This window comes from Rattus norvegicus, chromosome 19 (genome assembly GCF_036323735.1).
Source record: "Rattus norvegicus strain BN/NHsdMcwi chromosome 19, GRCr8, whole genome shotgun sequence".
Taxonomy (NCBI): domain Eukaryota; kingdom Metazoa; phylum Chordata; class Mammalia; order Rodentia; family Muridae; genus Rattus; species Rattus norvegicus.
In genome coordinates, this window is record NC_086037.1 from 39,795,398 (window position 1) to 39,819,683 (window position 24,286).

The 24,286-nt window shown below is 42.1% G+C and overlaps 4 protein-coding genes across 7 annotated transcripts in view; 1 reads left to right on the plus strand and 3 right to left on the minus strand.

Moving 5' to 3' along the window:
- LOC134478811 (disks large homolog 5-like) overlaps positions 1 to 8,153 on the minus strand; it is a 272,163-nt gene extending 264,010 nt beyond the window's left edge. For both annotated transcript variants that reach the window (XM_063278624.1, XM_063278626.1), the window contains exon 1: positions 8,051 to 8,153. The gene's annotated coding sequence lies outside the window, so the exon portion shown is untranslated. The remainder of the gene's footprint in view (positions 1 to 8,050) is intronic.
- The window catches only part of Ervk-21l3 (endogenous retrovirus group K member 21 Env polyprotein-like 3), a 53,149-nt gene extending 29,426 nt beyond the window's left edge, over positions 1 to 23,723 (minus strand). Inside the window, exon 1 of the mRNA XM_063278610.1 lies at positions 23,610 to 23,723. Coding sequence (XP_063134680.1) covers positions 23,610 to 23,708 — 99 coding nt within the window. The 5' untranslated portion in view covers positions 23,709 to 23,723. The remainder of the gene's footprint in view (positions 1 to 23,609) is intronic.
- The window catches only part of Dlg5l15 (discs large MAGUK scaffold protein 5 like 15), an 88,735-nt gene that overhangs the window by 33,473 nt on the left and 30,976 nt on the right, over positions 1 to 24,286 (minus strand). The window lies entirely within an intron of this gene.
- On the plus strand, positions 17,561 to 23,795 carry LOC134483321 (disks large homolog 5-like). Of its 2 annotated transcripts, none has more exons than XM_063278634.1 (5): positions 17,561 to 17,829; positions 18,865 to 19,024; positions 20,298 to 20,441; positions 21,075 to 21,237; positions 21,954 to 23,795. In XM_063278634.1, the coding sequence occupies exons 1-5, from the start codon at positions 17,709 to 17,711 to the stop codon at positions 21,981 to 21,983; spliced, it is 618 nt and encodes a 205-aa protein (XP_063134704.1). In that variant the 5' UTR covers positions 17,561 to 17,708; the 3' UTR covers positions 21,984 to 23,795. The 2 variants fall into 2 exon arrangements, with proteins under 2 accessions (XP_063134704.1, XP_063134705.1); XM_063278635.1 differs by having other exon boundaries at positions 17,671 to 17,829; positions 18,842 to 19,024.

Consider the following 24,286-nt stretch of genomic DNA (forward strand, 5'->3'; position numbering starts at 1 on the left):
GGTATTTTACCCAAGAAAATTATTGTACCATATACTGCAACTCAGGTGGAAACATTGTGTGCTCTGATAGATGATTGGGCCATATTATGCTGTAGTTTTGATGGAGAGTTTGACAATCATTATCCTAAGGATCCTTTGCTACAATTTTTTACTGAACATCCAGTGATCTTTCCTAAGGTCACTGCCTCAGAGCCTTTGTCTGGAGCGTTAGATATTTATACAGATGGCTCCAAAACATGTGTAGGTGCCTATATGGTTGATTCTCAAGAACCAGTATTAATTCAATACAGTCCAGGCACCCCCCAAATTACAGAATGTAAAATTGTATTGGAAGTGTTTAAAAGATTTCATGATTCTTTTAATTTAATTTCTGATTCTGCTTATGTAGTTAACGCTGTGCGCTCACTTGAAATTGCAGGGCCAATTAGGTCGACTAGTACTGTATGTCAAATTCTTTTAGAATTACAAAAATTGATTTGGGCCAGAAAGAATAAATTTTTCATACAACATATTCGAGCTCATACTAATTTTCCTGGTCCCATGGCCAGTAATAACGCCCTGGTGGATGCTAGTACTCGTAAAGAATTTATTTTTCATGCAGCTCCAATTGATCTCGCTAGAGAATTTCATCAAAAGTTTCATGTTCCTGCTTTCACTCTTCAACAAAAATTTAAAATCTCTAGAGCTGCAGCTCGCGATGTGGTGTTACGTTGCCAGAATTGTGTTCAGTTTCACCACCCTCCTCAGGTGGGGATTAACCCTCATGGTCTGATTCCACTAAAACTTTGGCAGATGGATGTCACACACATATCTCAATTTGGAAATTTAAAATATGCTCATGTTTCTGTTGATACCTGTTCCGGTATTATACATGCCACTCTGATGACTGGTGAAAAGGCTCCTAATGTTATTAGTCATTGCTTAGAGGCGTGGGCAGCCTGGGGAAAGCCTGATAGTCTCAAGACAGACAACAGGCCTGCCTACACTGCAAAGTCCTTTCAGGCATTTTGCCAGACAATGCAGGTAAGTCATACTACTAGATTACCATACAATCCCCATGGTCAAGGCATTGTGGAAAGAGCACATCATACCTTAAAAGAGCTTCTACAAAAACAGAAAGAGGGAATTGCTAGCAGCCGAACGCCAAAAGAACAACTTTCTTTAGCTTTGTTTACTCTAAATTTCTTAATGTTGGATGCACATGGTCGCTCTGCTGCGGATCGCCATGCTGCTACTAAACCTATGACTCATGCAGACGTAAAGTGGAAGGATGTCTTAACTGATGAATGGCGTGGCCCAGATCCCGTAATTTCGAGATCTAGGGGAGCTGTTTGTGTTTTTCCACAGAATCAAGACAATCCAATCTGGGTGCCTGAACGTTTGACTCGCAAACTGCCTCCTGCTCTTCGTGAAGATGAGACTACAAACTCTACTATTACTACTGGGAATGGTAATCCAGGTGAATTCACTCACGCTGTGGGCTATTGCCAGATCCTGGCCAGTACCTATGCCAGTTCATAGCAATTCTACTGTTTGCCAACATTTTTCTCCACCTCCTGTTTGCGTGGTGTTCCTTGTATAGTGCCAAATGGAGAATCGCCCCAATGGTATATTGCCACTAATCTTTCTTTATTACATACATTATGTTTTACTCTTAAGAATTCCTCCCAGCCTTGTATATGGCTGCGAAGGACCACATTGGCTAATTGGTTAGATCCTGTTAGCAATAGTGATATGGGCACTGGGATCATCCTGGCTGCTTTGAGTCAAATTACCCAAGGAGCCTCTTCAGGCAGTGGAGACACGTCAGTCAATAATTCTGCTGATTTGAACATTACAACTTTGATTATGATGCATAATTGTAGTTTTCCATCACATCCGGGGCAAGGCAATCACACACTGGATAACTCTACCTGTAGTAGAATCTTACCTACTTGCCCCCTATATCAAGAGTTTCCACCTGATTTTACCCCATGTCAGAGTCCATTCCATAGAGAAAAACAATTCCTACCAGGATTTGAGTTTTCCCCTCCTCTTGACCAGGTACAGTATGATCGGGGGGAAAATAAGACTGGCAAGCAAAATTTTTGGCCTTGGTATCAATGGGTATTATCAAATGAACAGGGAGCATACACATCTCTAATTCCTTTTGCCCAATTGTTAGGTGAAGACTTTACATTGTATAATATTTCAGCCACTAGAACGAATAACAAAACCAGTTTAGTAAATGTAAAGATTAATGGCCTTTTGGCAAATGATACTGCCATTGGAGCTTCAGTATGTGTTAGACCACCTTTCTTCTTTCTGATAAGCACTAATGTAAGCAATAATGCTTTAAATTGTAATAGCTCTGATGTAGTCTGTTATTTAGCTGAATGCTGGGATGGCAGCAATGATACCTCAGTGATGGTCAAGATTCCTTCTTTTGGGCCAGTCCCAGTAGAGGCCAACCCAGATAATTTTCCCATACTTCATTTACTAAGAACCAAAAGGGATTTTGGTATTACGGCAGCTATAATCTCAGCCATTGTACTATCAGCCGCTGCAGCAACAACAGCCACGATTGCTATGACTAATCAAGTACAGATGGCTGAGACTATCAATCAGATTGTGGAAAAAACCGCAGTGGCACTAGAGATACAAGAAGAATTTAATACCCACTTGGCATCTGGTCTTCTATTAGCTAATCAATGGATAGATTTGATCCATGAACAAATTGAAGCATTATATCATATGACACAGATGTCCTGTGTTTCCTCCCTTAGAGGCCTATGTATTACTCCTTAGCAAGCTAACTTCTCTCAGTATTCTCAACAGAGCAAAGAAATCTCAAATTATCTGAAAGGAAACTGGTCCATGAAAGTGGAGCAATTATCGAGACAATTGCTGATGCAGATTGCTGTCCTTAACAACACAAGATTGGAACCCATCACGTTTGGAGATTTCACTTCATGGATTACCAATGCTTTCTCCTTTTTTAAAGAATGGGCTGGCATGTTTGCCTGGGGGGCCATTCTCCTCTTGGGATGTGGAGTATGTCTATGGCTTTTTTGCCGTTTACAACGAGAGCATGCCAGACACAAAGCGATTGTTTACCAAGCTATGGTTGCCATTGAAAGTGGTGCGTCTCCCAACATATGGCTAGCCTCTTTGAAAAATTAAGAGTTCGCCCTAGATCGTATTTTGTCACTGTCATGTGAAGCCATTGTATCCAGAGACGGGCAACTTTCCTCGGGCTCGGACCAACCTAAGGCAGGAGCCCGGTGGTGATCGGGTTAATCCAAGGACGGGTAAGGCCAAGCTGTCGAGAGGAACGACCTAAGACAGGAGCAATGACAATATTGACGTGACACCCTGATCTAGACCAGTCATAGACAGAGGTGGCTACACCCTGTTTGAACATGCGGGCTGGTCAAATGCTCCTCTGCGCAACACACACGTATAGCCCAGAACAGTGTGTTACAGCATACGTTCATTTATTGCCATTAGGGTGCAGTCCTAACTGCAAGAGTGGCTCGCCATGGCCGAGCTGGGCACTCTGTGAGGCATGTTTGACCTCTCTCAGACCACTACCTCCACCTAATGGGTTCATTTTTAAAAAAACAAAAAAGAGGGAGATGTAGGGAGTGGCTAAAGATGGCACCGACATCCGGTGGTCGTTTGTGGTAAACACCTACAGCGCATGTGTTGGCATACCACCAGCATCTACAAGGCCAGGGTGATATTCATGCTAAACAGGTATTTCATACTCCACCAATCCCCAGTGGACAAATTTACAGCCGTAGTCTGTTTTGTATATAAGGCAAGTGCCTTTGTTCCTTGGGGTCCCCGTATTAAAAATTAGGTGTTCCTGCAATAAAGGCTGTTGAGAAGAATCCGACGGTGTTGTGTCTTCCTTGCTGGTCAAGGTGGGCGCTACAATAATTATCTTAATCTATGCAGTTTAGGGAGGACCTCAAGAGGATCCATAGTGAATGCAGACTGCAGCTGTGAACACATGTTTCTTTTGCAGAGCAGGTCTGTGCAAGCCCAGAACTTAGGTGGGACAGTTCATGTTGCCACTTTTCCATGGCAAATCTGTGATTGTATTGAGAAAGTATTTTTCCACGTGACTCATTTCCAATTTATGGAATTAAACTGACTAACTGAGAGTGGAGGTGACTTGGAGAGATAAAGTGCAGAAGAATAATCCAGTGTGTCTGCAAACAGATGCTGTCTCATTAGGACTTTTCAATGCTCAGCAGCTAGAGAAGCAAGGGAGAGGCATTGGTTACTCTCAAGCTTAGGTCCTCTAGTCATTATAAGCTGACCATGACACAAAAAAGTGTCATAGGTATCACAATAGAAGCTAGTAACTAGATTTAACCAACATATCACATTAATGCTGTATTTGCCCTCTTATTTTTTGCCCTCCTAGGACCTGGAAGAAGCTTGGGGTTTTCTAATCCTACTCATAATTTATAATCCTTCCCAACACAATGTGCTTTTTCTGTTAATGATAACAGTGCCATACAATACCTTGGATTTTTTTTTTTAGCTTTTTTTTTCCCCATCTATATTGAATTGCGTATTTCTTTCTTTTTTCTTTAGTAATTTGAGTATTTCTTATTTACATTTCGATTGTTATTCCCCTTCTCTGTTTCCGGGCCAAGGTCCCCCAACCCCTCCCCCCCCGTTCTATATGGGCTTCCCCTCCCCACCCTCCCCCCATTACAACCCTCCCCCCAAACAATCATGTTCACTGTGGGTTCAGTTTTGGCAGGACCAAGGGTTTCCCCTTCCACTGGTGCTCTTACTAGGCTATACATTGCTACCTATGAGGTTGGACCCCAGGGTCAGTCCATGTATAATCTTTGGGTAGAGGCTTAGTCCCTGGAAGCTCTGGTTGTTTGGCATTGTTGTTCATATGGGGTCTCAAGCCCCTTCAAGCCTTCCAGTCTTCTCTCTGATTCCTTCAATGGGGGTCTTGTTCTCTGTTCAGTGGTTTGCTGCTGGCATTCGCCTAGGTATTCACTGTATTCTGGTTGTGTATCCTAGGAGAGATCTACATCCGGTACCTGTCAGCCTGCAATTCTTTGCTTCATCCATCTTATCAAGTTTGGTGACTGTATACGTATGGGGCCACATGTGGGGCAGGCTTTGAATGAGTGTTCCTTCTGCCTCTTTTCTGAACTTTGCCTCCCTATTCCCTGCAAACGGTATTCTTGTTCCCCTTTTAAAGAAGGAGTGAAGCATTCACATTTTGGTCATCCTTCTTGAGTTTCACATGTTCTGTTCATCTAGGGTAATTCAAGCATTTGGACTAATAGCCACTTATCAATGAGTGCATACCATGTGTGTTTTTCTGTGATTGGGTTACCTCACTCAGGATGATATTTTCCAGTTCCATCCATTTGCCTATGAATTTCATAAAGTCATAGTTTTTGATAGCTGAGTAATATTCCATTGTGTAGCTGTACTACATTTTCTGTATCCATTCCTCTGTTGAAGGACATCTGGGTTCTTTCCAGCTTCTGGCTATTATAAATCAGGCTGTTATGAACATAGTGGAGCATGTGTCTTTGTTATATGTTGGGGAATCTTTTGGGTATATGCCCAAGAGAGGTATAGCTGGGTCCTCAGGTAGTTCAATGTCCAATTTTCTGAGTAACCTCCAGACTGATTTGCAGAATGGTTGTACCAGTCTGCAATCCCACCAACAATGGAGGAGTGTTCCTCTTTCTCTACATCCTCGCCAGCATTTGCTGTCACCTGAGTTTTTGATCTTAGCCATTCTCACTGGTGTGAGGTGAAATCTCAGGGTTGTTTTGATTTGCATTTCCCTTATGACTAAAGACGTTGAACATTTCTTTAGGTGATTCTCAGCCATTCGACATTCCTCAGCTGTGAATTCTTTGTTTAGCTCTGAACCCCATTTTTAATAGGGATATTTGTCTCACTACAGTCTAACTTCTTGAAATCTTTGTATACATTGGATATAAGGCCTCTATCTGTTGTAGAATTGGCAAAGATCTTTTCCCAATCTGTTGGTTGCCATTTTGTCCTAACCACAGCATCCTTTGCCTTACAAAAGCTTTGCAGTTTTATTTATGAGACACCATTTGTTGATTCTTTTTTTTTTTTTTTTGGTTCTTTTTTTCCGGAGCTGGGGATCGAACCCAGGGCCTTGCACTTCCTAGGCAAGGGCTCTACCACTGAGCTAAATCCCCAACCCCCCATTTGTTGATTCTTGATCTTAGAGCATAAGCCATTGGTGTTTTGTTCAGGAAATTTTTTCCAGTGCCCATGTGTTCCAGATGCTTCCCCACTTTTTCTTCTATTAGTCTGAGTGTATCTGGTTTGATGTGGAGGTCCTTGATCCACTTGGACTTAAGCTTTGTACAGGGTGGTAAGTATGGATCGATCTGCATTCTTCTACATGTTGACCTCCAGTTGAACCAGCACCATTTGCTGGAAATGCTCTTTTCTCAATTGGATGGTTTTGGCTCCTTTGTCAAAAATCAAATGACCATAGGTGTGTGTGTTCATTTCTGTTCTTCAATTCTATTCCATTGGTCTATCTGTCTGTCCCTGTACCAATACCATGCAGTTTTTATCACTATTGCTCTGTAATACTGCTTGAGTTCAGGGATAGTAATTACCCCTGAAGTCCTTTTATTGTTGAGGATAGTTTTAGCTATCCTGGGTTTTTGTTATTCCAGATGAATTTGCAAATTGTTCTGTCTAACTCTTTGAAGAATTGGAGTGGTATTTTGATGGGGATTGCATTGAATCTGTAGATCGCTTTTGGTAAAATGGCCATTTTTACTATATTAATCCTGCCAATCCATGAGCATGGGATTTCCATCTTCTGAAGTCTTCTTCAATTTCTTTCTTCAGAGGCTAAAGTTCTTATTGTACAGATATTTTACTTGCTTGGATAAAGTCAAACCAAGGTATTTTATATTATTTGGGACTATTATGAAGGGTGTCGTTTCCCTAATTTCTTTCTCGGCTTGTTTGTCTTTTGTGTAGAGGAAGGCTACTGATTTGTTTGAGTTAATTGTATACCCAGCGACTTTGCTGAAGTTGTTTACCAGCTTTAGTAGTTCTCTGGTGGATCTTTTGGGATCACTTAAATAAACTATCATATCATCTGCAAATAGTGATATTTTGACTTCTTCTTTTCCAATCTGTATCCCTGTGATCTCCTTTTGTACTCAGATTGCTCTGGGTACAACGTCAAGAACTATATTGAATAAGTAGGGAGAGAGTGGGTAGCCTTGTCTAGTCCCTGATTTTAGTGGGATTGCTTCAAGTTTAGAGCCCAGGTCCAGACAGTTTCAGTGCAGAATTCTATCAGACCTTCATAGAAGACCTCATACCAATACTATCCAAACTATTCCACAAAATTGAAACAGATGGAGCACTATAGAATTCCTTCTATGAAGCCACAGGTACCTAAACCACACAAAGACCCAAAAAAGAAAGAGAACTTCAGACGAATTTCCCTTATGAATATCAATGCAACAATACGCAATAAAATTCTGGAAAACCGAATCCAAGAGCACATAAAAACCATCATCCACCATGATCAAGTAGGCTTCATCCCAGGCATGCAGGGATGGTTTAATATACGGAAAACCACCAAAGTAATCCATTATATAAACAAACTGAAAAAACAAAACCACGTGATCATATCATTAGATGCTGAGAAAGCATTTAACAAAATTCAAAACCCCTTCATGAAAAAAGTCCTGGAAAGAATAGGAATTCAAGGCCCATACCTAAACATAGTAAAAGCCATATACAGCAAACCAGTAGCTAACATTAAACTAAATGGAGAGAAACTTGAAGCAATCCCACTAAAATCAGGGACTAGACGAGTCTTCCCACGCTCTCCCTACTTATTCAATATAGTTCTTGAAGTTGTAGCCAGAGCAATCAGACAACAAAAGGAGATCAAGGGGATACAGATTGGAAAAGAAGAAGTCAAAACATCACTATTTGCAGAGGATATTTTCTACTGACATGTGTGACATGAGACAAAACAGTCCCTGTCATCCCTCACCTGAATAAACTTCCTTAGAGGACAGTGTAGTTGGAGGGTCCTTCTCTCCTCTCCAAGATAGAGAAACATTTCCAGTCTTCAGACATGTCTGTCAGCCATTGTCCAATGACTGTCTTGAGATGTCCACATTGTCAGCTGAGTGTCTTCATCCAGCCTGCCCTGTAATTGTTGTAGATGATTAATAGGGTTCCAGGCCTAAGATCTAATTCAGTGCTACACTATTTGCCACACACACTCAAAGCCCTAGCTTCCACCCTAGTCCTGTGTGCTCTAGAGAAAAAAAATAAAGAACCACATTGTCTATCAAGTTTCTCCTCCAATAAAAGGAGAATCTGCATCGGGTCTTTTAAGTATCTCTAAGCCCCAGTTTCCCACAGCTCCCTCCATCGATTCCACTATTGGTGCATTTTCAGAAACGCTCACTTTAATCTTGGTGTGCAAAGAATGTGCACCATGTCAGTAAAGTGTGTGTGTGTGTGTGTGTGTGTGTATGTGTGTGTGTGTTTGTGTGTGTTTGTGCGCACGCTCATCCATGAACTCATTATACACGTTTATCAAATGCCCCAGAACACCATAGAGAAACCTGTCGATGTGCATGCAGAATTATGTTACTACTGTTCCATGGCACCTTGCAGGGAACACTGAAATAGTGGGCTGCTTTAATAGAGCCTAAAACCAGGCTATGCATGGTTTTCAGTGAGATTGTGATGTGCAACACCACAACAGGGATCAGCAGAAGCTTCATTTATTCCATGCTGCTGTTACCAAGGTGAGGCAAAGCCTCATCCCATAGAGAGTCTGGCAGGATTTGATGGAAGGAAATAAACTCAGGGTTGAAATCAAGCCTTTAGAAACAAAGAGAAAAATACAAAGTCAAGGAAACCAAGAGCTGTCTTTTTTTTTTTTTTTTGAGAAGATCCACAAGAGAGACAACCCCTTCCTCAAACTAACAATGCACAAGAGAGACAATACATGAATTAAAACTCAGAAATGAAATGAGGAAATGCTTGAATTACCCTAGATCCCTAGAACAAACGAAACTCAAGACGGATGATCAAAATGTGAATGCTTCACTCCTTCTTTAAATGAGGAAAAAGAATACCCTTGGCAGGGAAGGGAGAGGCAAAGATTAAAACAGAGACTGAAGAAACACCCATTCAGAGCCTGCCCCACATGTGGCCCATGCATATACAGCCACCCAATTAGACAAGATGGATGAAGCAAAGAAGTGCAGACCGACAGGAGCCGAATGTAGATTGCTCCTGAGAGACACAGCCAGAATACAGCAAATACAGAGGCGAATGCCAGCAGCAAACCACTGAACTGAGAATAGGTCCCCCGTTGAAGGAATCAGAGAAAGAACTGGAAGAGCCTGAAGGGGCTCAAGACCCCAAAAGTACAACAATGTCAAGCAACCAGAGCTTCCAGGGACTAAGCCACTACCTAAAGACTATACATGGACTGACCCTGGACTCTGACCTCATAGGTAGCAATGAATATCCTAGTAAGAGCACCAGTGGAAGGGGAAGCCCTGGGTCCTGCTAAGACTGAACTCCCAGTGAACTAGACTATGGGGGGAGGGCGGCAATGGGGGGAGGGTTGGGAGGGGAACACCCATAAGGAAGGGGAGGGGGGAGGGGGATGTTTGCCCGGAAACCGGGAAAGGGAATAACACTTGAAATGTATATAAGAAATACTCAAGTTAATAAAAAAAAAATGTTAAGCTAAAAAAAAAAAAAAAAGAAATGAAATGAGGGACATAACAACAGACACTGAGCAAATTCCAAAATCATTGGTTCTTACTCCCAAGGACTTTACACCAGAAAACTGAAATATTTATTTGATATTGTTGATTTTCTAGACAGATAACAATTACCAAAGTTAAATCCAGACCTGGGAAGGTTTCTGGATAATACCCCTAAGAAAATAGATACACTCATTAAGGGTTCATACATTATATATTATATTGCTTTCTTTTTGCACGATTAAACCCCTTCAAAGACATTTAGCTATGTTATAGAAAGTGTTACTTTTAAAACAAAAGAACAAAGGAAGAAATTGTGGAGTCACTGAGATACACTTCCCAGACAGGATCAAGGAAAGATGGCTGAGAGATGCAAGCAGGGGCTGGAATGCTGCCCTTGAGAAGAAAATGTTTTTCTCACTTTACCTTACACTATGTTGTACTATGTCCTATTTTTGTGGAAGCGGCTCTCATGCTCTCTGGGTTATGACAAGTATATTGTGATACTAGGAAGAGGGGTGATTTGCTATACAGATATTTTAAGAAGAAGGCTTTGCTTAGCCTTATTTCTTTGCGTAGTCTTTCCTCGGTTGTTCCTGGTATGATGGGAATAACGATCTTATTATATCTTGCCAAAAAGGAAAGTGAGGTAATACATATTCATGCCTATATAAGGATTAATAAACTTGCAGCTGAATGCAGTTGCATCTGCCTTTGCTCTGCATCCCCTGTGTCCTGGTTATTTGTGACCGTACCTGGGCCCCCAATGCACCAGATGTTGACAAGCATCACCCTTCTCAGTGTCAGGTTTATTTTTTTTTCTGTTTTGTAATCTATGATGTGGAGGCGTATTATAGCAACAATATGAAATAGCAGGCTGGCACATATGAAAATTGCTGTGTTTAAGCTAGGTATGGGGACAAGTCTTCAAAACGAGCTGTTAAGATGGGAAACAAATAATGTGTTTGTTGCTGGAATTGAGTCACCTCAGCTGTGTTGCTCTGCCTGCTCAGTGTCCATTCATCCTCACTCTGTTTCTACAGAGGAACTCAGGTTTGCCCCAGCCGCCTGTGAGCTGTGATATGGACAGAGAAAGGCAAGGACACAGTGCTGGTTTCCCACTCCTCAGTTATGCTGAAATTTCCACTACTGTACTTGTATACACAAGTACAATGTGGTCAGTTATTATAGATATTTCTCTCTATATATAATAGAAGGCAACAATGATTGACTACACCCAATTCTATAAAAAACAAAACTCAGGAAACCTGGCCCTTGGCAGCAATGTATCAAGAAACATCTAGGATGGTGGGGCATGAGTTTTGCCAAGCAATGAACTCAGATAGGTGGGGTTGGGAGAAAGATGTCTGGTCAAATAGCCCACTAGATTCACATTGTATCATCTTGATTTAATCTAAGGACAAAGAAGTGGAGTATCTCTGATGGCTTTCTTCTAACCCTTGAAAGGATCACTGGGGTTTGTCCTCAATACTTCATTCTTCTTGCTGGGGTAGCAACACTCAGGGAAGGTTCAGATTGTCATAGACACAGTATTATGCTAGATATACTGAGTAGATGATACTAAGCTGTTCAGATGGTGATACTCATTTGCATGCGTTCTTTTTTTTTTCTTTTTCTTTTTTATTAAATTGAGTATTTCTTATTTACATTTCGAGTGTTATTCCCTTTCCCGGTTTCCGGGCAAAGATCCCCCCAACCCCTTCCCTCCCCTTCTTTATGGGTGTTCCCCTCCCCCATCCTCCCCCCATTGCCGCCCTCCCCCCAACAATCACGTTCAGGGGGGGTTCAGTCTTAGCAGGACCCAGGGCTTCCCCTTACACTGGTGCCCTTACTAGGATATTTAATGCTACCAAGAGGTCAGAGTCCAGGGTCAGTCCATGTATAGTCTTTAGGTAGTGGCTTAGTCCCTGGAAGCTCTGGTTGCTTGGCATTGTTGTACATATGGGGTCTCGAGCCCCTTCAAGCTCTTCCAGTTCTTTCTCTGATTCCTTCAACGGGGGTCCTATTCTCAGTTCAGAGGTTTGCTGCTGGCTTTCGCCTCTGTATTTGCTGTATTCTGGCTGTGTCTCTCAGGAGAGATCTACATCCGGCTCCCGTCGGCCGGCACTTCATTGCTTCATCCATCTTGTCTAATTGGATGGCTGTATATGTATGCGCCACAAGTGGGGCAGGCTCTGAATGGGTGTTCCTTCTGTCTCTGTTTTAATCTTTGCCTCTCTATTCCCTGCCAAGGGTATTCTTGTTACCCCCTTTTTTTTTTGTTCTTTTTTTTCAGAGCTGGGGACCGAACCCAGGGCCTTGTGCTTCCTCGGCAAGCCCTCTACTACTGAGCTAAATCCCCAACCCCTCTTGCTCCCCTTTTAAAGAAGGAGTGAAGCATTCACATTTTGATCATCTGTCTTGAGTTTCATGTGTTCTAGGCATGTAGGGTAATTCAAGCATTTGGGCTAATAGCCACTTATCAATGAGTGCATAAATACCATGTGTGTTTTTCTGTGATTGGGTTACCTCACTCAGGATGATATTTTCCAGTTCCAACCATTTGCCTACAAATTTCATAAAGTCATTGTTTTTGATAGCTGAGTAATATTCCATTGTGTAGATGTACCACATTTTCTGTATCCATTCCTCTGTTGAAGGGCATCTGGGTTCTTTCCAGCTTCTGGCTATTATAAATAAGGCTGCTATGAACATAGTGGAGCACGTGTCTTTTTTATATGTTGGGGCATCTTTTGGGTATATGCCCAAGAGAGGTATAGCTGGATCCTCAGGCAGTTCAATATCCAATTTTCTGAGGAACCTCCAGACTGATTTGCAGAATGGTTGTACCAGTCTGCAATCCCACCTACAATGGAGGAGTGTTCCTCTTTCTCCACATCCTCGCCAGCATTTGCTGTCACCTGAGTTTTTGATGTTAGCCATTCTCACTGGTGTGAGGTGAAATCTCAGGGTTGTTTTGATTTGCATTTCCCTTATGACTAAAGATGTTGAACATTTCTTTAGGTGTTTCTCAGCCATTCGGCATTCCTCAGCTGTAAATTCTTTGTTTAGCTGTGAACCTCATTTTTAGTAGGGTTATTTGTCTCCCTGTGGTCTAACTTCTTGAGTTCTTTGTACATTTTGGATATAAGGCCCCTATCTGTTGTAGAATTGGTAAAGATCTTTTCCCAATCTGTTGCTTGCCATTTTGTCCTAACCACAGTGTCCTTTGCCTTACAGAAGCTTTGCAGTTTTATGAGATCCCATTTGTCGAATCTTGATCTCAGAGCATAAGCTATTGATGTTTTGTTCAGGAAATTTTTTCCAGCCTTTGCATGCGTTCTTTTTTTTTTTTTTTTATTAACTTGAGTATTTCTTATATACATTTCAAGTGTTATTCCCTTTCCCAGTTTCCGGGCAAACATCCCCCTCCCCCCTCCCCTTTCTTATCGGTGTTCCCCTCCCCACCCTCCCCCCTTGTCCCCTCCCCCCAACAGTCTAGTTCACTGGGGGTTCAGTCTTAGCAGGACCCAGGGCTTCCCCTTCCACTGGTGCTCTTACTAGGATATTCATTGCTACCTATGAGGTCAGAGTCCAGGGTCAGTCCATGTATAGTCTTTAGGTAGTGGCTTAGTCCCTGGAAGCTCTGGTTGCTTGGCATTGTTGTACATATGGGGTCTCGAGCCCCTTCAAGCTCTTCCAGTTCTTTCTCTGATTCCTTCAACGGGGGTCCTATTCTCAGTTCAGTGGTTTGCTGCTGGTATTCGCCTCTGTATTTGCTGTATTCTGGCTGTGTCTCTCAGGAGCAATCTACATCCGGCTCCTGTCGGTCTGCACTTCTTTGCTTCATCCATCTTGTCTAATTGGATGACTGTATATGCATGGGCCACATGTGGGGCAGACTCTGAATGGGTGTTCCTTCAGTCTCTGTTTTAATCTTTGCCTCTCTCTTCCCTGCCAAGGGTATTCTTCTTCCCCTTTTAGAGAAGGAGTGAAGCATTCACATTTTGATCATCTGTCTTGAGTTTCATTTGTTCTAGGCATTTAGGGTAATTCAAGCATTTGGGCTAATAGCCACTTATCAGTGAGTGCATACCATGTATGTCTTTCTGTGTTTGGGTTAGCTCACTCAGGATGATATTTTCCAGTTCCAGCCATTTGCCTACGAATTTCATAAAGTCGTTGTTTTTGATAGCTGAGTAATATTCCATTGTGTAGATGTACCACATTTTCTGTATCCATTCCTCTGTTGAAGGGCATCTGGGTTCTTTCCAGCTTCTGGCTATTATAAATAAGGCCGCAACGAACATAGTGGAGCACGTGTCTTTTTTATATGTTGGGGCATCTTTGGGGTATATGCCCAAGAGAGGTATAGCTGGATCCTCAGGCAGTTCAATGTCCAATTTTCTGAGGAACCTCCAGACTGATTTCCAGAATGGTTTTACCAGTCTGCAATCCCACCAACAATGGAGGAGTGTTCCTCTTTCTCCACATCCTCGCCAGCATCTGTTGTCCCCTGAGTTTTTGATCTTAGCCATTCTCACTGGTGTGAGGTGAAATCTCAGGGTTGTTTTGATTTGCATTTCCCTTATGACTAAAGATGTTGAACATTTCTTTAGGTGTTTCTCAGCCATTCGGCATTCCTCAGCTGTGAATTCTTTGTTTAGCTCTGAGCCCCATTTTTTAATAGGGTTATTTGTTTCCCTGTGGTCTAACTTCTTGAGTTCTTTGTATATTTTGGATATAAGGCCTCTATCTGTTGTAGGATTGGTAAAGATCTTTTCCCAATCTGTTGGTTGCCGTTTTGTCCTAACCACAGTGTCCTTTGCCTTACAGAAGCTTTGCAGTTTTATGAGATCCCATTTGTCGATTCTTGATCTTAGAGCATAAGCCATTGGTGTTTTGTTCAGGAAATTTTTTCCAGTGCCCATGTGTTCCAGATGCTTCCCTAGTTTTTCTTCTATTAGTTTGAGTGTGTCTGCTTTGATGTAGAGGTCCTTGATCCACTTGGACATAAGCTTTGTACAGGGTGATAAGCATGGATCGATCTGCATTCTTCTACATGTTGACCTCCAGTTGAACCAGCACCATTTGCTGAAAATGCTATCTTTTTTCCATTGGATGGTTTTCGCTCCTTTGTCAAAAATCAAGTGACCATATGTGTGTGGGTTCATTTCTGGGTCTTCAATTCTATTCCATTGGTCTATCTGTCTGTCTCTGTACCAATACCATGCAGTTTTTATCACTATTGCTCTGTAATACTGCTTGAGTTCAGGGATAGTGATTCCCCCTGAAGTCCTTTCATTGTTGAGGATAGCTTTAGCTATCCTGGGCTTTTTGTTATTCCAGATGAATTTGCAAATTGTTCTGTCTAACTCTTTGAAGAATTGGATTGGAATTTTGATGGGGATTGCATTGAATCTGTAGATCGCCTTTGATAAAATGGCCATTTTTACTATATTAATCCTGCCAATCCATGAGCATGGGAGATCTTTCCATCTTCTGAGGTCTTCTTCAATTTCCTTCTTCAGTGTCTTGAAGTTCTTATTGTACAGATCTTTTACTTGCTTTGTTAAAGTCACTCCGAGGTACTTTATAATATTTGGGTCAATTATGAAGGGTGTCGTTTCCCTAATTTCTTTCTCGGCTTGTTTCTCTTTTGTATAGAGGAAGGCAACTGATTTATTTGAGTTAATTTTATACCCAGCCACTTTGCTGAAGTTGTTTATCAGCTTTAGTAGTTCTCTGGTGGAACTTTTGGGATCACTTAAATATACTATCATATCATCTGCAAATAGTGATATTTTGACTTCTTCTTTTCCTATCTGTATCCCCTTGACATCCTTTTGTTGTCTGATTGCTCTGGCTAGAACTTCAAGAACTATATTGAATAAGTAGGGAGAGAGTGGGCAGCCTTGTCTAGTCCCTGATTTTAGTGGGATTGCTTCAAGTTTCTCTCCATTTAGTTTAATGTTAGCAACTGGTTTGCTGTATATGGCTTTTACCATGTTCAGGTATGGGCCTTGAATTCCTATTCTTTCCAGGACTTTTATCATGAAGGGGTGTTGAATTTTGTCAAATGCTTTCTCAGCATCTAATGAAATGATCATGTGGTTTTGTTCTTTCAGTTTGTTTATATAATGGATCACGTTGATGGTTTTCCGTATATTAAACCATCCCTGCACTTTGCATGCGTTCTTAATGTGCACCTAAGGAAAGAGAGATCAAGGTCCTTAGAATACAAAACTCATTTCCAGTTCTTTTCTACCATTCCAGAATGAAAGACTGGTCTGCAGAGAATGGTAAAACTTCAAGAATTGGTAGATGATGCTTTGAATGAAGGGTGGGTTTCAGTGCTGGTTTTAGACAGGGTCTCAATTATCCCATGTTGTCCTCTTCCTTGCTCACCAGGTTCACTTTGAGCTCAGATAAACCTGCTTCCCCTTCCCAAAGGATAGTCTTACAGGAGGGGCCTCCAAGGACTGTGAGGACATTCTTATCCATTGAGAACTGAGGTGTGTAACCCACAACTATAGCTTTAACCACTTTCTTCTATGTCTACCAGCCATTTCAGATCGTTGCTGTAATATGCCTGACAATCAAGGACACAGAAAAATAACTTGATACACAGCAAGGACATGGCAATCATATCCTGTGTCGTTATGTATGTACTGGATGAGGTTTCTTAAAATGACAATATTGCACAAAGCTTTATATAGGACCCATCAGATTAAGGGTCACTATGCACCGTCATATCTAAAATGTCCTAATGAGAACTGACCACTGGACCACTATTCCTGTAACTTCACATGAGAAACTTGTGCTTTTGTGTTTTTCTTTTTCTTTTTTCTTATTTATTTATTTATTGATTGATTGATTGATTGATTGATTTATATGTTGTCAGAAAGATAGTTCAAGTCATGGATCTGCCCCCAAACTCTGAGCTATGCATCTGATCAATCAGTATTAGTGTATGCATTCAATAAAATAACTTGGCTTATTTTTACTACGATAGATGCTTTTGTGTTTTGTGGGGTGATCCATGAACCAGAAGAGAAGATGCTCGTTTCTTACTCTGTCCACTGAGTTATGTCTCTAGGCTCCTCCTACTCCTTTGGCTGCACCCTCCACATCTGCTGACTATTTTGTTTTTCAGATAGAATCGCATGTTAGAGCTTAGAGAGGCCTGTAAGCAATCCTGCTTTGGTAACTTAAGTGCAAAGAGGAGAGCCATACACTCAGCCTGAGGGTGCATTCACTGGTGGATCCAATATTTCAGTTTCCTCTGCCAACAGATCTCCACATTGTTGCCAGGACCATAATGATTGCAATTCTTTCTCCTAAGGAATCTGGTGGCAACTGTCAAATGTTAAGCACAAAGCTTCAGGTTGTACCCATAACACACACCCACATTGCAAACTACCCTGCAGGCTATTTCAGGGTGTGATTTCATGCACCTGCACATCATGAGACAGGAGACCTCTTTAGCTACTTCTTTAAACTGGTGTGATTTCTCAGTAATCTTTAATGGGTAACATTGCTGAGTGAGGAGAATTTGAGGTAGGATGAATCATTTCTGTGCAGGGATTCGGGAGGAAGCACTCATTTAGGTACATAGCAATGACTTAGGTTTTTCCAATGAAGTCTAGAGCCAAATTTGGCTTTGGAAGCATGTGGTGCTCAGTGGCTATGCCACAGGGAAGTCTCCTGAAAAGGGCACTTCAGCTTTTGTTCAGTACAGGGAGAACATTAGCAGGGAGGCAAAGTCTGTTATCCATGACATCAGCTGTCCCTTCTTGGACATTCTATTGTGTCCTAGAGAGTCCTTGGAATCCCTGTGATGTCACCAGTGTTGTAGTGACAACCAGTTCCCTAACTTTTCTCTCTTAGTGTCCAAAGGATATATCCACAGGCATGTTTGCCCGTCTTCGCAGGCGCTTTGGGAGAGTTGATGTTGATGGAGAAGAGTCTAGAGTGAAGCAAACAAAACCTAAAAGTAATGATGGACACAGGACATGGTCATGTGGAATGTGGAGTAAGTTCTGGGCAGTGTATGTTGAGCTTCCTGTCACGGGTGAGGGTGGGGGCCTTCAGCTGGCCTTTCCAGCAATGGGCCACAACCACTGGAACATCTCCAATGATACTGAATTCCATGATTATCACAATTCCTGAAAGTCAAAGTTTTCACATCATTAGTTTCTCCATAACCACATGGAGGATATGGCAATGCCTATGCTATTATTCTGGGACCTTCTAGCATTTTGATTTTACAGTGCATTTGGTATATTAAATTGATATAATAACACCATCAGGAGTCATGGAGGGGAAAACTTTTCTGAATTAAACAAGGCATCAATGTACTTCACTTTTGTTGCTTCTTTAAATTCAGTGTCTATCTGACAGTAGTAACAGGGAGAGGATTGTGCTCCTGGCCATGACCTTATATTCTTAGAACTCCTCTGACTACCTCTGCTGACAGGGCCAACCTTACCTTCATACATTAGAGGTTCTGTGTGGCAGATATTTTTCTACAGTAGCCAAACTCTTTGGAGCAGGTAGACCAAGAAAGAGCCTGTAACCTATTGGCACTTCTGGGGCATTTGTCATTTCAGTAGGGGGAATTGATAAGTCTGTTGACTATGTCCTCACCCTGCATGACTTTTTAATCCAAAGTTATTGGACTAGAGTAACAGTGTAGGATATCTGAGTATGCCTGATCTCTCAAGTCATTGTGGATGCTGAATTGATGATCTGACTTCTGAAACCAGAGGGGTGAGGGTCCTGAAACCAAGTTATAGCCTGTGAAGCTGTTAATAATCCTGGAGAAGCCATCTCTCTGGTACTTGTAAGCCTGTGTCGGCGGGCATAGGGAACACCTGGCTGCTTACATCTCCTGGTCTCTATAGAGTAGTGGGGGAACTGTGATCCACTTAGGAGGCCTCTTACGCATAGAACAAACTCCTTGTAGCGACACTGGCTTCCCAGCATGTTCTCCGGTTTGGGCCTCACTGTGGTCTGTGTATGCTCTATGCATTCTCCCCATGCAGGTTCACTTGTCTTCTACCTACAGAGGCCTGCAGACAGACGTCATCCCCTGAAACTGTCCTAAACAAGGTGCAGCCCAACGAGGAAGAGGAGAGGCTGAATAGAGAGCTCGAGCTAACTACCAAGGAGAGAAATGAGCTGACAGATCGCCTCCTTTATGTGACAGGTGGATCCGTGAACAAGAGGTATGCATTGCTCCAAACACTCTTGTGCCATTCACCACTGTGTAATCTCATTCTCATCTTACTCTATTAAGGTGGTGGGCTTTACAATGCTGTGCCTCCCAAAAGACCTTGTTCTAAACTTTGTCTCCCATAGAGAGGAGATTCAGAACTTGAACTTTGGTCAGGAGTGAGTTTGGAAATGGACCCTCTGATTCCTCCTGTTGAAAATCTGAACTTGTGATCTGAGTGAAGATTTCAGGGATAAAGTCACTGGAGCATGAGTTCCCAGTCTACAACTGGAAAGCCCTTGACAGGTGGTAGCTTTCCAAGGTTCTAGGTGCTGCGAGTTTGTGGAGAGTGTTTGTACTTGCTAGGAAGGTGACTGAATGCTATCATCTCCTGGCAGCAGCTGTAGGTGACAGGTCCCACATTGTTCATATCAATGCTTAACCAGAAGTCCTGAGGCTCTGGCCTGTTTTTCCTTGTCTGTGTACCCTATACTCTGAGACAGTAATGGTGCATACATTTCTACTGATTTTCATTGTGCTCTTTCCATATTTGACTCTCTTTCTCTTTCTCTGAGTCTCTTTACTTTTCTTTTCTTGTGGGTGTGTCCCAGTTTGTTTGTCTGTGTGTGCACAGGTCTGCATGCATATGCACAACTTTTATATGTTTCTATGTCCCTCCACACTTGGAATTTAGGGGTCTGTTTTTTGGCCTCAGGATTTACCTGTATAATAGTTTCATGGAGGTGTGAGTGCTTTATTTTGGAAGCCCCACTTTCAACAGCACAGTTCTTTGCCTATGTGGTCACATTTGTCTGTACATTTGTATGCCATGGAAAGATTATAAGTTTGTGGCAATATCTGGTCCCATGTCCAGAATTATGTGTACTGTCTGCCTCCAGAATATTAATTATTTGGCTTATAGCATTCCAGTTGTTAAATCAGGAAAAATGAAATCAGAAGATTCTGGGTGTGTGTGTGTGTGTGTGTGTGTGTGTGTGTGTGTGTGTGTGTGTGTGGTGGCGTAAGAGCTGTGGCCTAGGCTCTTGATAGGTTTGAATGCAGATGCAGCCCCTCCTGATTGAAAAAAGTGAGCCGGGGAACCCTTTATCTGGGTGTTTAGGTTCTTTTGTCCTGGGCACACAATTTCAAGTTTTGAAAGCTGAAGAAGATCCCAATATGTAGAATTCAGAAAGTGTCCTTCCAGGGCTGGGGTAGTACAGGACCCAGCCTGAGTTCATATAATCTTAAACGCCGATCTTCTTTGGGTTCTATCTTCCTGGGGGCAGCCCCTACTTCAGGCCAAATCCATTTTATGAAAAATTGAAGATAAAGGAGAAAGAGGTCATGTCATTGCTGCACAACTTAGACACAAACAACATTGAACATCGTGAGAAATTTCAGGAGCTCAACAAGGAGATTAACTTCTATCGGTAAGTACTGGTCAGAAGGGCCCATCCCTTGTGGAATGGCCATCTCTGCCTCTCTTTGTTCTGGACTGGAGACCCTGCAGCTTTGGGTCCATCTCTTCTGCTGTTTAAATATCACTGTGCCGTGGGTCTTTTGGACTTAGTTTCAGTTCCATAAGAGACTGTGACTTATCACCACAGTGTCTATGCATCTTTAGAAGGCTCTGGATAGAACTATACTGATTCAGGCATCAGAGTGTTATTAGGCCGACCTGGGCCTCTGGGGTAATACCAGGTTTAGCAAAGCTCAATGTGTGGACCACATGGTTAGCATGACCTTCCCTTGGTTCTACTGTCCTCTTGTGGTTATTTGCTGGCTACTAATTGATGTTGCCCTCATGCATTGGGCTTTCATGGATTTTTGTAGATCCCTTGTTCTTTTGGACAGACATGGACTCTTATTGGTGCTTGGGTCACAGAAACAATTCATTCTTCCCTGAATTGGCTGTTTGCCTTTTGTGCAGCAGCCTTACATGTATGGAGATGTATTCTATGAAGTCTTTATGGGTATCTGGGTCCTGGTGGAGTTTGTGGGATTTGGCAGTTGGAATAGGAGGAAAAGGTTTCAGGATCTTACTATGCAGAGTGTGTTTCCAGCAACATGCACAGCCAGCTCCTGATGGACCAGGCATGTATGAAGAAGAAGGTGGTCACATTGAAGCAGGAGTGCAAGGAGGTACAGCGATATTTGTTTGAGTTGAACCCGAATGATGAAGAAGAACGGGAGAAGACCAGCAACCTCCAGACCCAGCAAAATTTGGTAGGAACAAGCAGCTGAGTCAGATTAACAATGTCTGATACCATTTGCCTATTGGATACATCTTTGCTTTCCCCTATCATATTTCTAATCTCCCCACACCCAATCAGTAACCCACCTCATGTGATGTAGTTATTCATTGTTCTGTCTATGCACAAGTATTCTGGGATGTTAACCACTTTTCAGAAACTGAATTATGGGCAAGTATACTTTTCTGCCCTTTTTGAAACTGCAGTACAGAAATGGTGGCAGAGGAATAACATATCACATTACTGCATCTCCCTGTCACAGATTGGATGCTATGAGGAGTGTGGAACAAGTTCTTAGTCCTGTGACAAAGGTCATACAGGGGTCATGTGATGGTTGGAAGCACCTTGCAGGTATAAGAACCAAGTGCAAATGGCAAATGAGTCCTTGTCAGTGGCTTTGATCAGGGTATCATGTGGCCTTCTCCTTTCTTCCTGCAACCCAAGTAGGTCTCTTCCCATTTCCCCGTTCTTGGTTTGCCCTGGTAGAGTCTGAGGAGCAGCTTGTTATCCCACAGTACTGTGAGGGTTGCTGGTGATGTTCCCCACCCTGCAGAGATATCAGCAATGATTTCAGTGAAAAGATCAGTGCTGTCTGTCCAATGCAGCTGAGGGGACAGAAGGCAGCAACTTGAGAGCTGGTATGCGTGTCCCCACCAAATCAGTGTCTTAATAGCTGCCTTCTTCTCCCAGGTCTCAGAAACTGCAGGAGACATGGAATAGGACGGATCCCAGGAAGACAGCCCCCTGAAGAATGAGTTTCTTTCTCAGGAGTTCCCTGTGACGACAATCCTCACAGTCAAAGACTTTTTTTGGGTGAATATTATTCTTCTCAGTTAATTTCCTCAATGTTTAGAGACCCTAAGTTTATGTATCTGTATGCCGGCCTGTCTGATTGAGGTCTTTCTCCTTTCTCATACCGACAACACCATTTGAGAGACAACTGAGGGGACTGCCTTGACATCTCGTGTTCTAGAGGAGAAACAGCACTACAACTTGTTTCTAAATGCTCATTAAAAAAATGCTGTTAAGAAATAGTTTTTGATATGATTTTCATTGAAGTTTTCTTTTTGTTGTTTTATAGTTATATATTCTTGTTACTGTTTTTCATTTTTTTAACCATTTTAATTGTTCATTTTATCCCTGTTTTTTGTAAATTGTACTCCTTATGAATAAAATTTGATTTGTAACTCTTGACTCTTAAGACCATCTTCGTTATTCAAGGGTCCTTTCCCCTCCTGGAGATGTAGAACTTACAGCTAGATATGGATCTTTGCGTGGTCCAGTGAATTGAAAGCCACCAAGGTGTACACAGGGTGATAATGTCTTTTGTGTGGATATGTGACTTTTTTTATGGACACACACTTTATGATGTAATCACTGCCATACTGTATCCATGCTGTAATGTATTCTGCTCATCCTAGTCTATATCAGTCTACAACACACATTCCTTATTGACTGTGTGCCCAGATATTGAGTAACACACACTCATGCCTGTAGAGCTGTAGAAAGAATGACAACTTTCACGAAGGAAGAGAGAAGGAATCCTAATCGAGAACCATGCGCCTCAGTTTTTCTTACAATGCAGCATCAGTATTAAACCACAGAGATAATGACCGTCAAAGTCATTTTGGGAAATAGGTTTTTGTAGGAGCTGTTTTACTTGATCATTCATATGCTGTGTTTTTTATTGTTGCTGATTATATTTATTGTTATCATTTAACTCAATGGATTTTTTTTTTTTTTTGGAAATGTATGTCTGGGCCACTCCTGAGTGCATTTCCCTCATGATCCAGAAGAGGGAATAACATTCCCCATTGTAGATGATTGTTAGGGACCATGTTGTTCTTCTGAGAGAGCAGCAGATGCTCTAACCTGGGAGTCATCACCACAGCTCCTGTAGGTAGCTTTTGTCCTTCCAGGGCATGTCCTGTACTAGGTGGACACGATCACCTCCCATTTAGGAGAGAGATCTCAGGAGATATGTATGTACAGGTGGTTGAGCAGTGCCTGCTCAATGTGGTAGGCTGCTAGGCATCCATACTGGGTTCTGGTGCCTCCACTGCTCATTATGCATTCAGGATCATCCTCCAGCATCACTCAGTTTCAATTCCAAACAGATCTCTCACTTACTATCAGTGATGATTATATAGATTATGCACATCTGATAAAATACAGAAGAGACTAGACTCCTTCTACAGGCCAACTTGGCATAATGAATTCTTTTGATAGAAAGCAAGATAATTATCTTAATCTATGCAGTTTAATGCTAACAGCACCATCCAATACCTAGGATACTTTCTACTGACATGTGTGACATGAGACAAAACAGTCCCTGTCATCCCTCACCTGAATAAACTTCCTTAGAGGACAGTGTAGTTGGAGGGTCCTTCTTTCCTCTCCAAGACAGAGAAACATTTCCAGTCTTCGGACAAGTGTGTCAGCCATTGTCCAGTTACTGTCTTGAGATGTCCACATTGTCAGCTGAGTGTCTTCATCCAGCCTGCCCTGTAATTGGCTGTTGGCACCTTTATAATCACAATTAACTGTGAGCAGGGTCAGATTTTGGGGGTTAACCAGTCTTGAGTTCCACAAATTAGCATTAAATACAAGCAGAATTAGGCCAATCCACCACAGGGATTTCTTTAGTTTTGTTTTGGTGTAAGTTTTCATTTACCTTTTCACTTTTTATTTTTGGCTACTTTTTTACTAATTGGTTATTTTATTCATTTATATTTCAAATGTTGTCCTGCTTTCCAGACTCCCCTCATCAAATCTTACATCCCATTTCTGCTCAGCTTTGCCTATATGACAGTGTTCCCCCACCCTCACATATCCATTCCCACCTCACAACTCCAGGATCTGCTTTTGGTGGGGCAACAGGCCTCAGCATAGTCAATGGCCTCCCACCACATGGATGCCACTTAAGTCAATCCTCTTCTACACAGTTATCTAGAACCATAGACCCATCCTTGCATACACTTTGGCTGGCAGTTTGGTCCCTAGGAGCTGGGGGATTGATGACA

Bases quoted from the DNA above. Each gene is read 5' to 3' on its own strand.
- LOC134483321 (XM_063278634.1), top strand. From the start codon at position 17,709: ATGTTTGCCCGTCTTCGCAGGCGCTTTGGGAGAGTTGATGTTGATGGA. The intron at 17,830-18,864 runs GTAAGTTCTGGG...TTCTACCTACAG, and splicing joins ATGGTCATGTGGAATGTGGA to AGGCCTGCAGACAGACGTCA. The intron at 20,442-21,074 runs GTAAGTACTGGT...GTGTGTTTCCAG, and splicing joins AAGGAGATTAACTTCTATCG to CAACATGCACAGCCAGCTCC.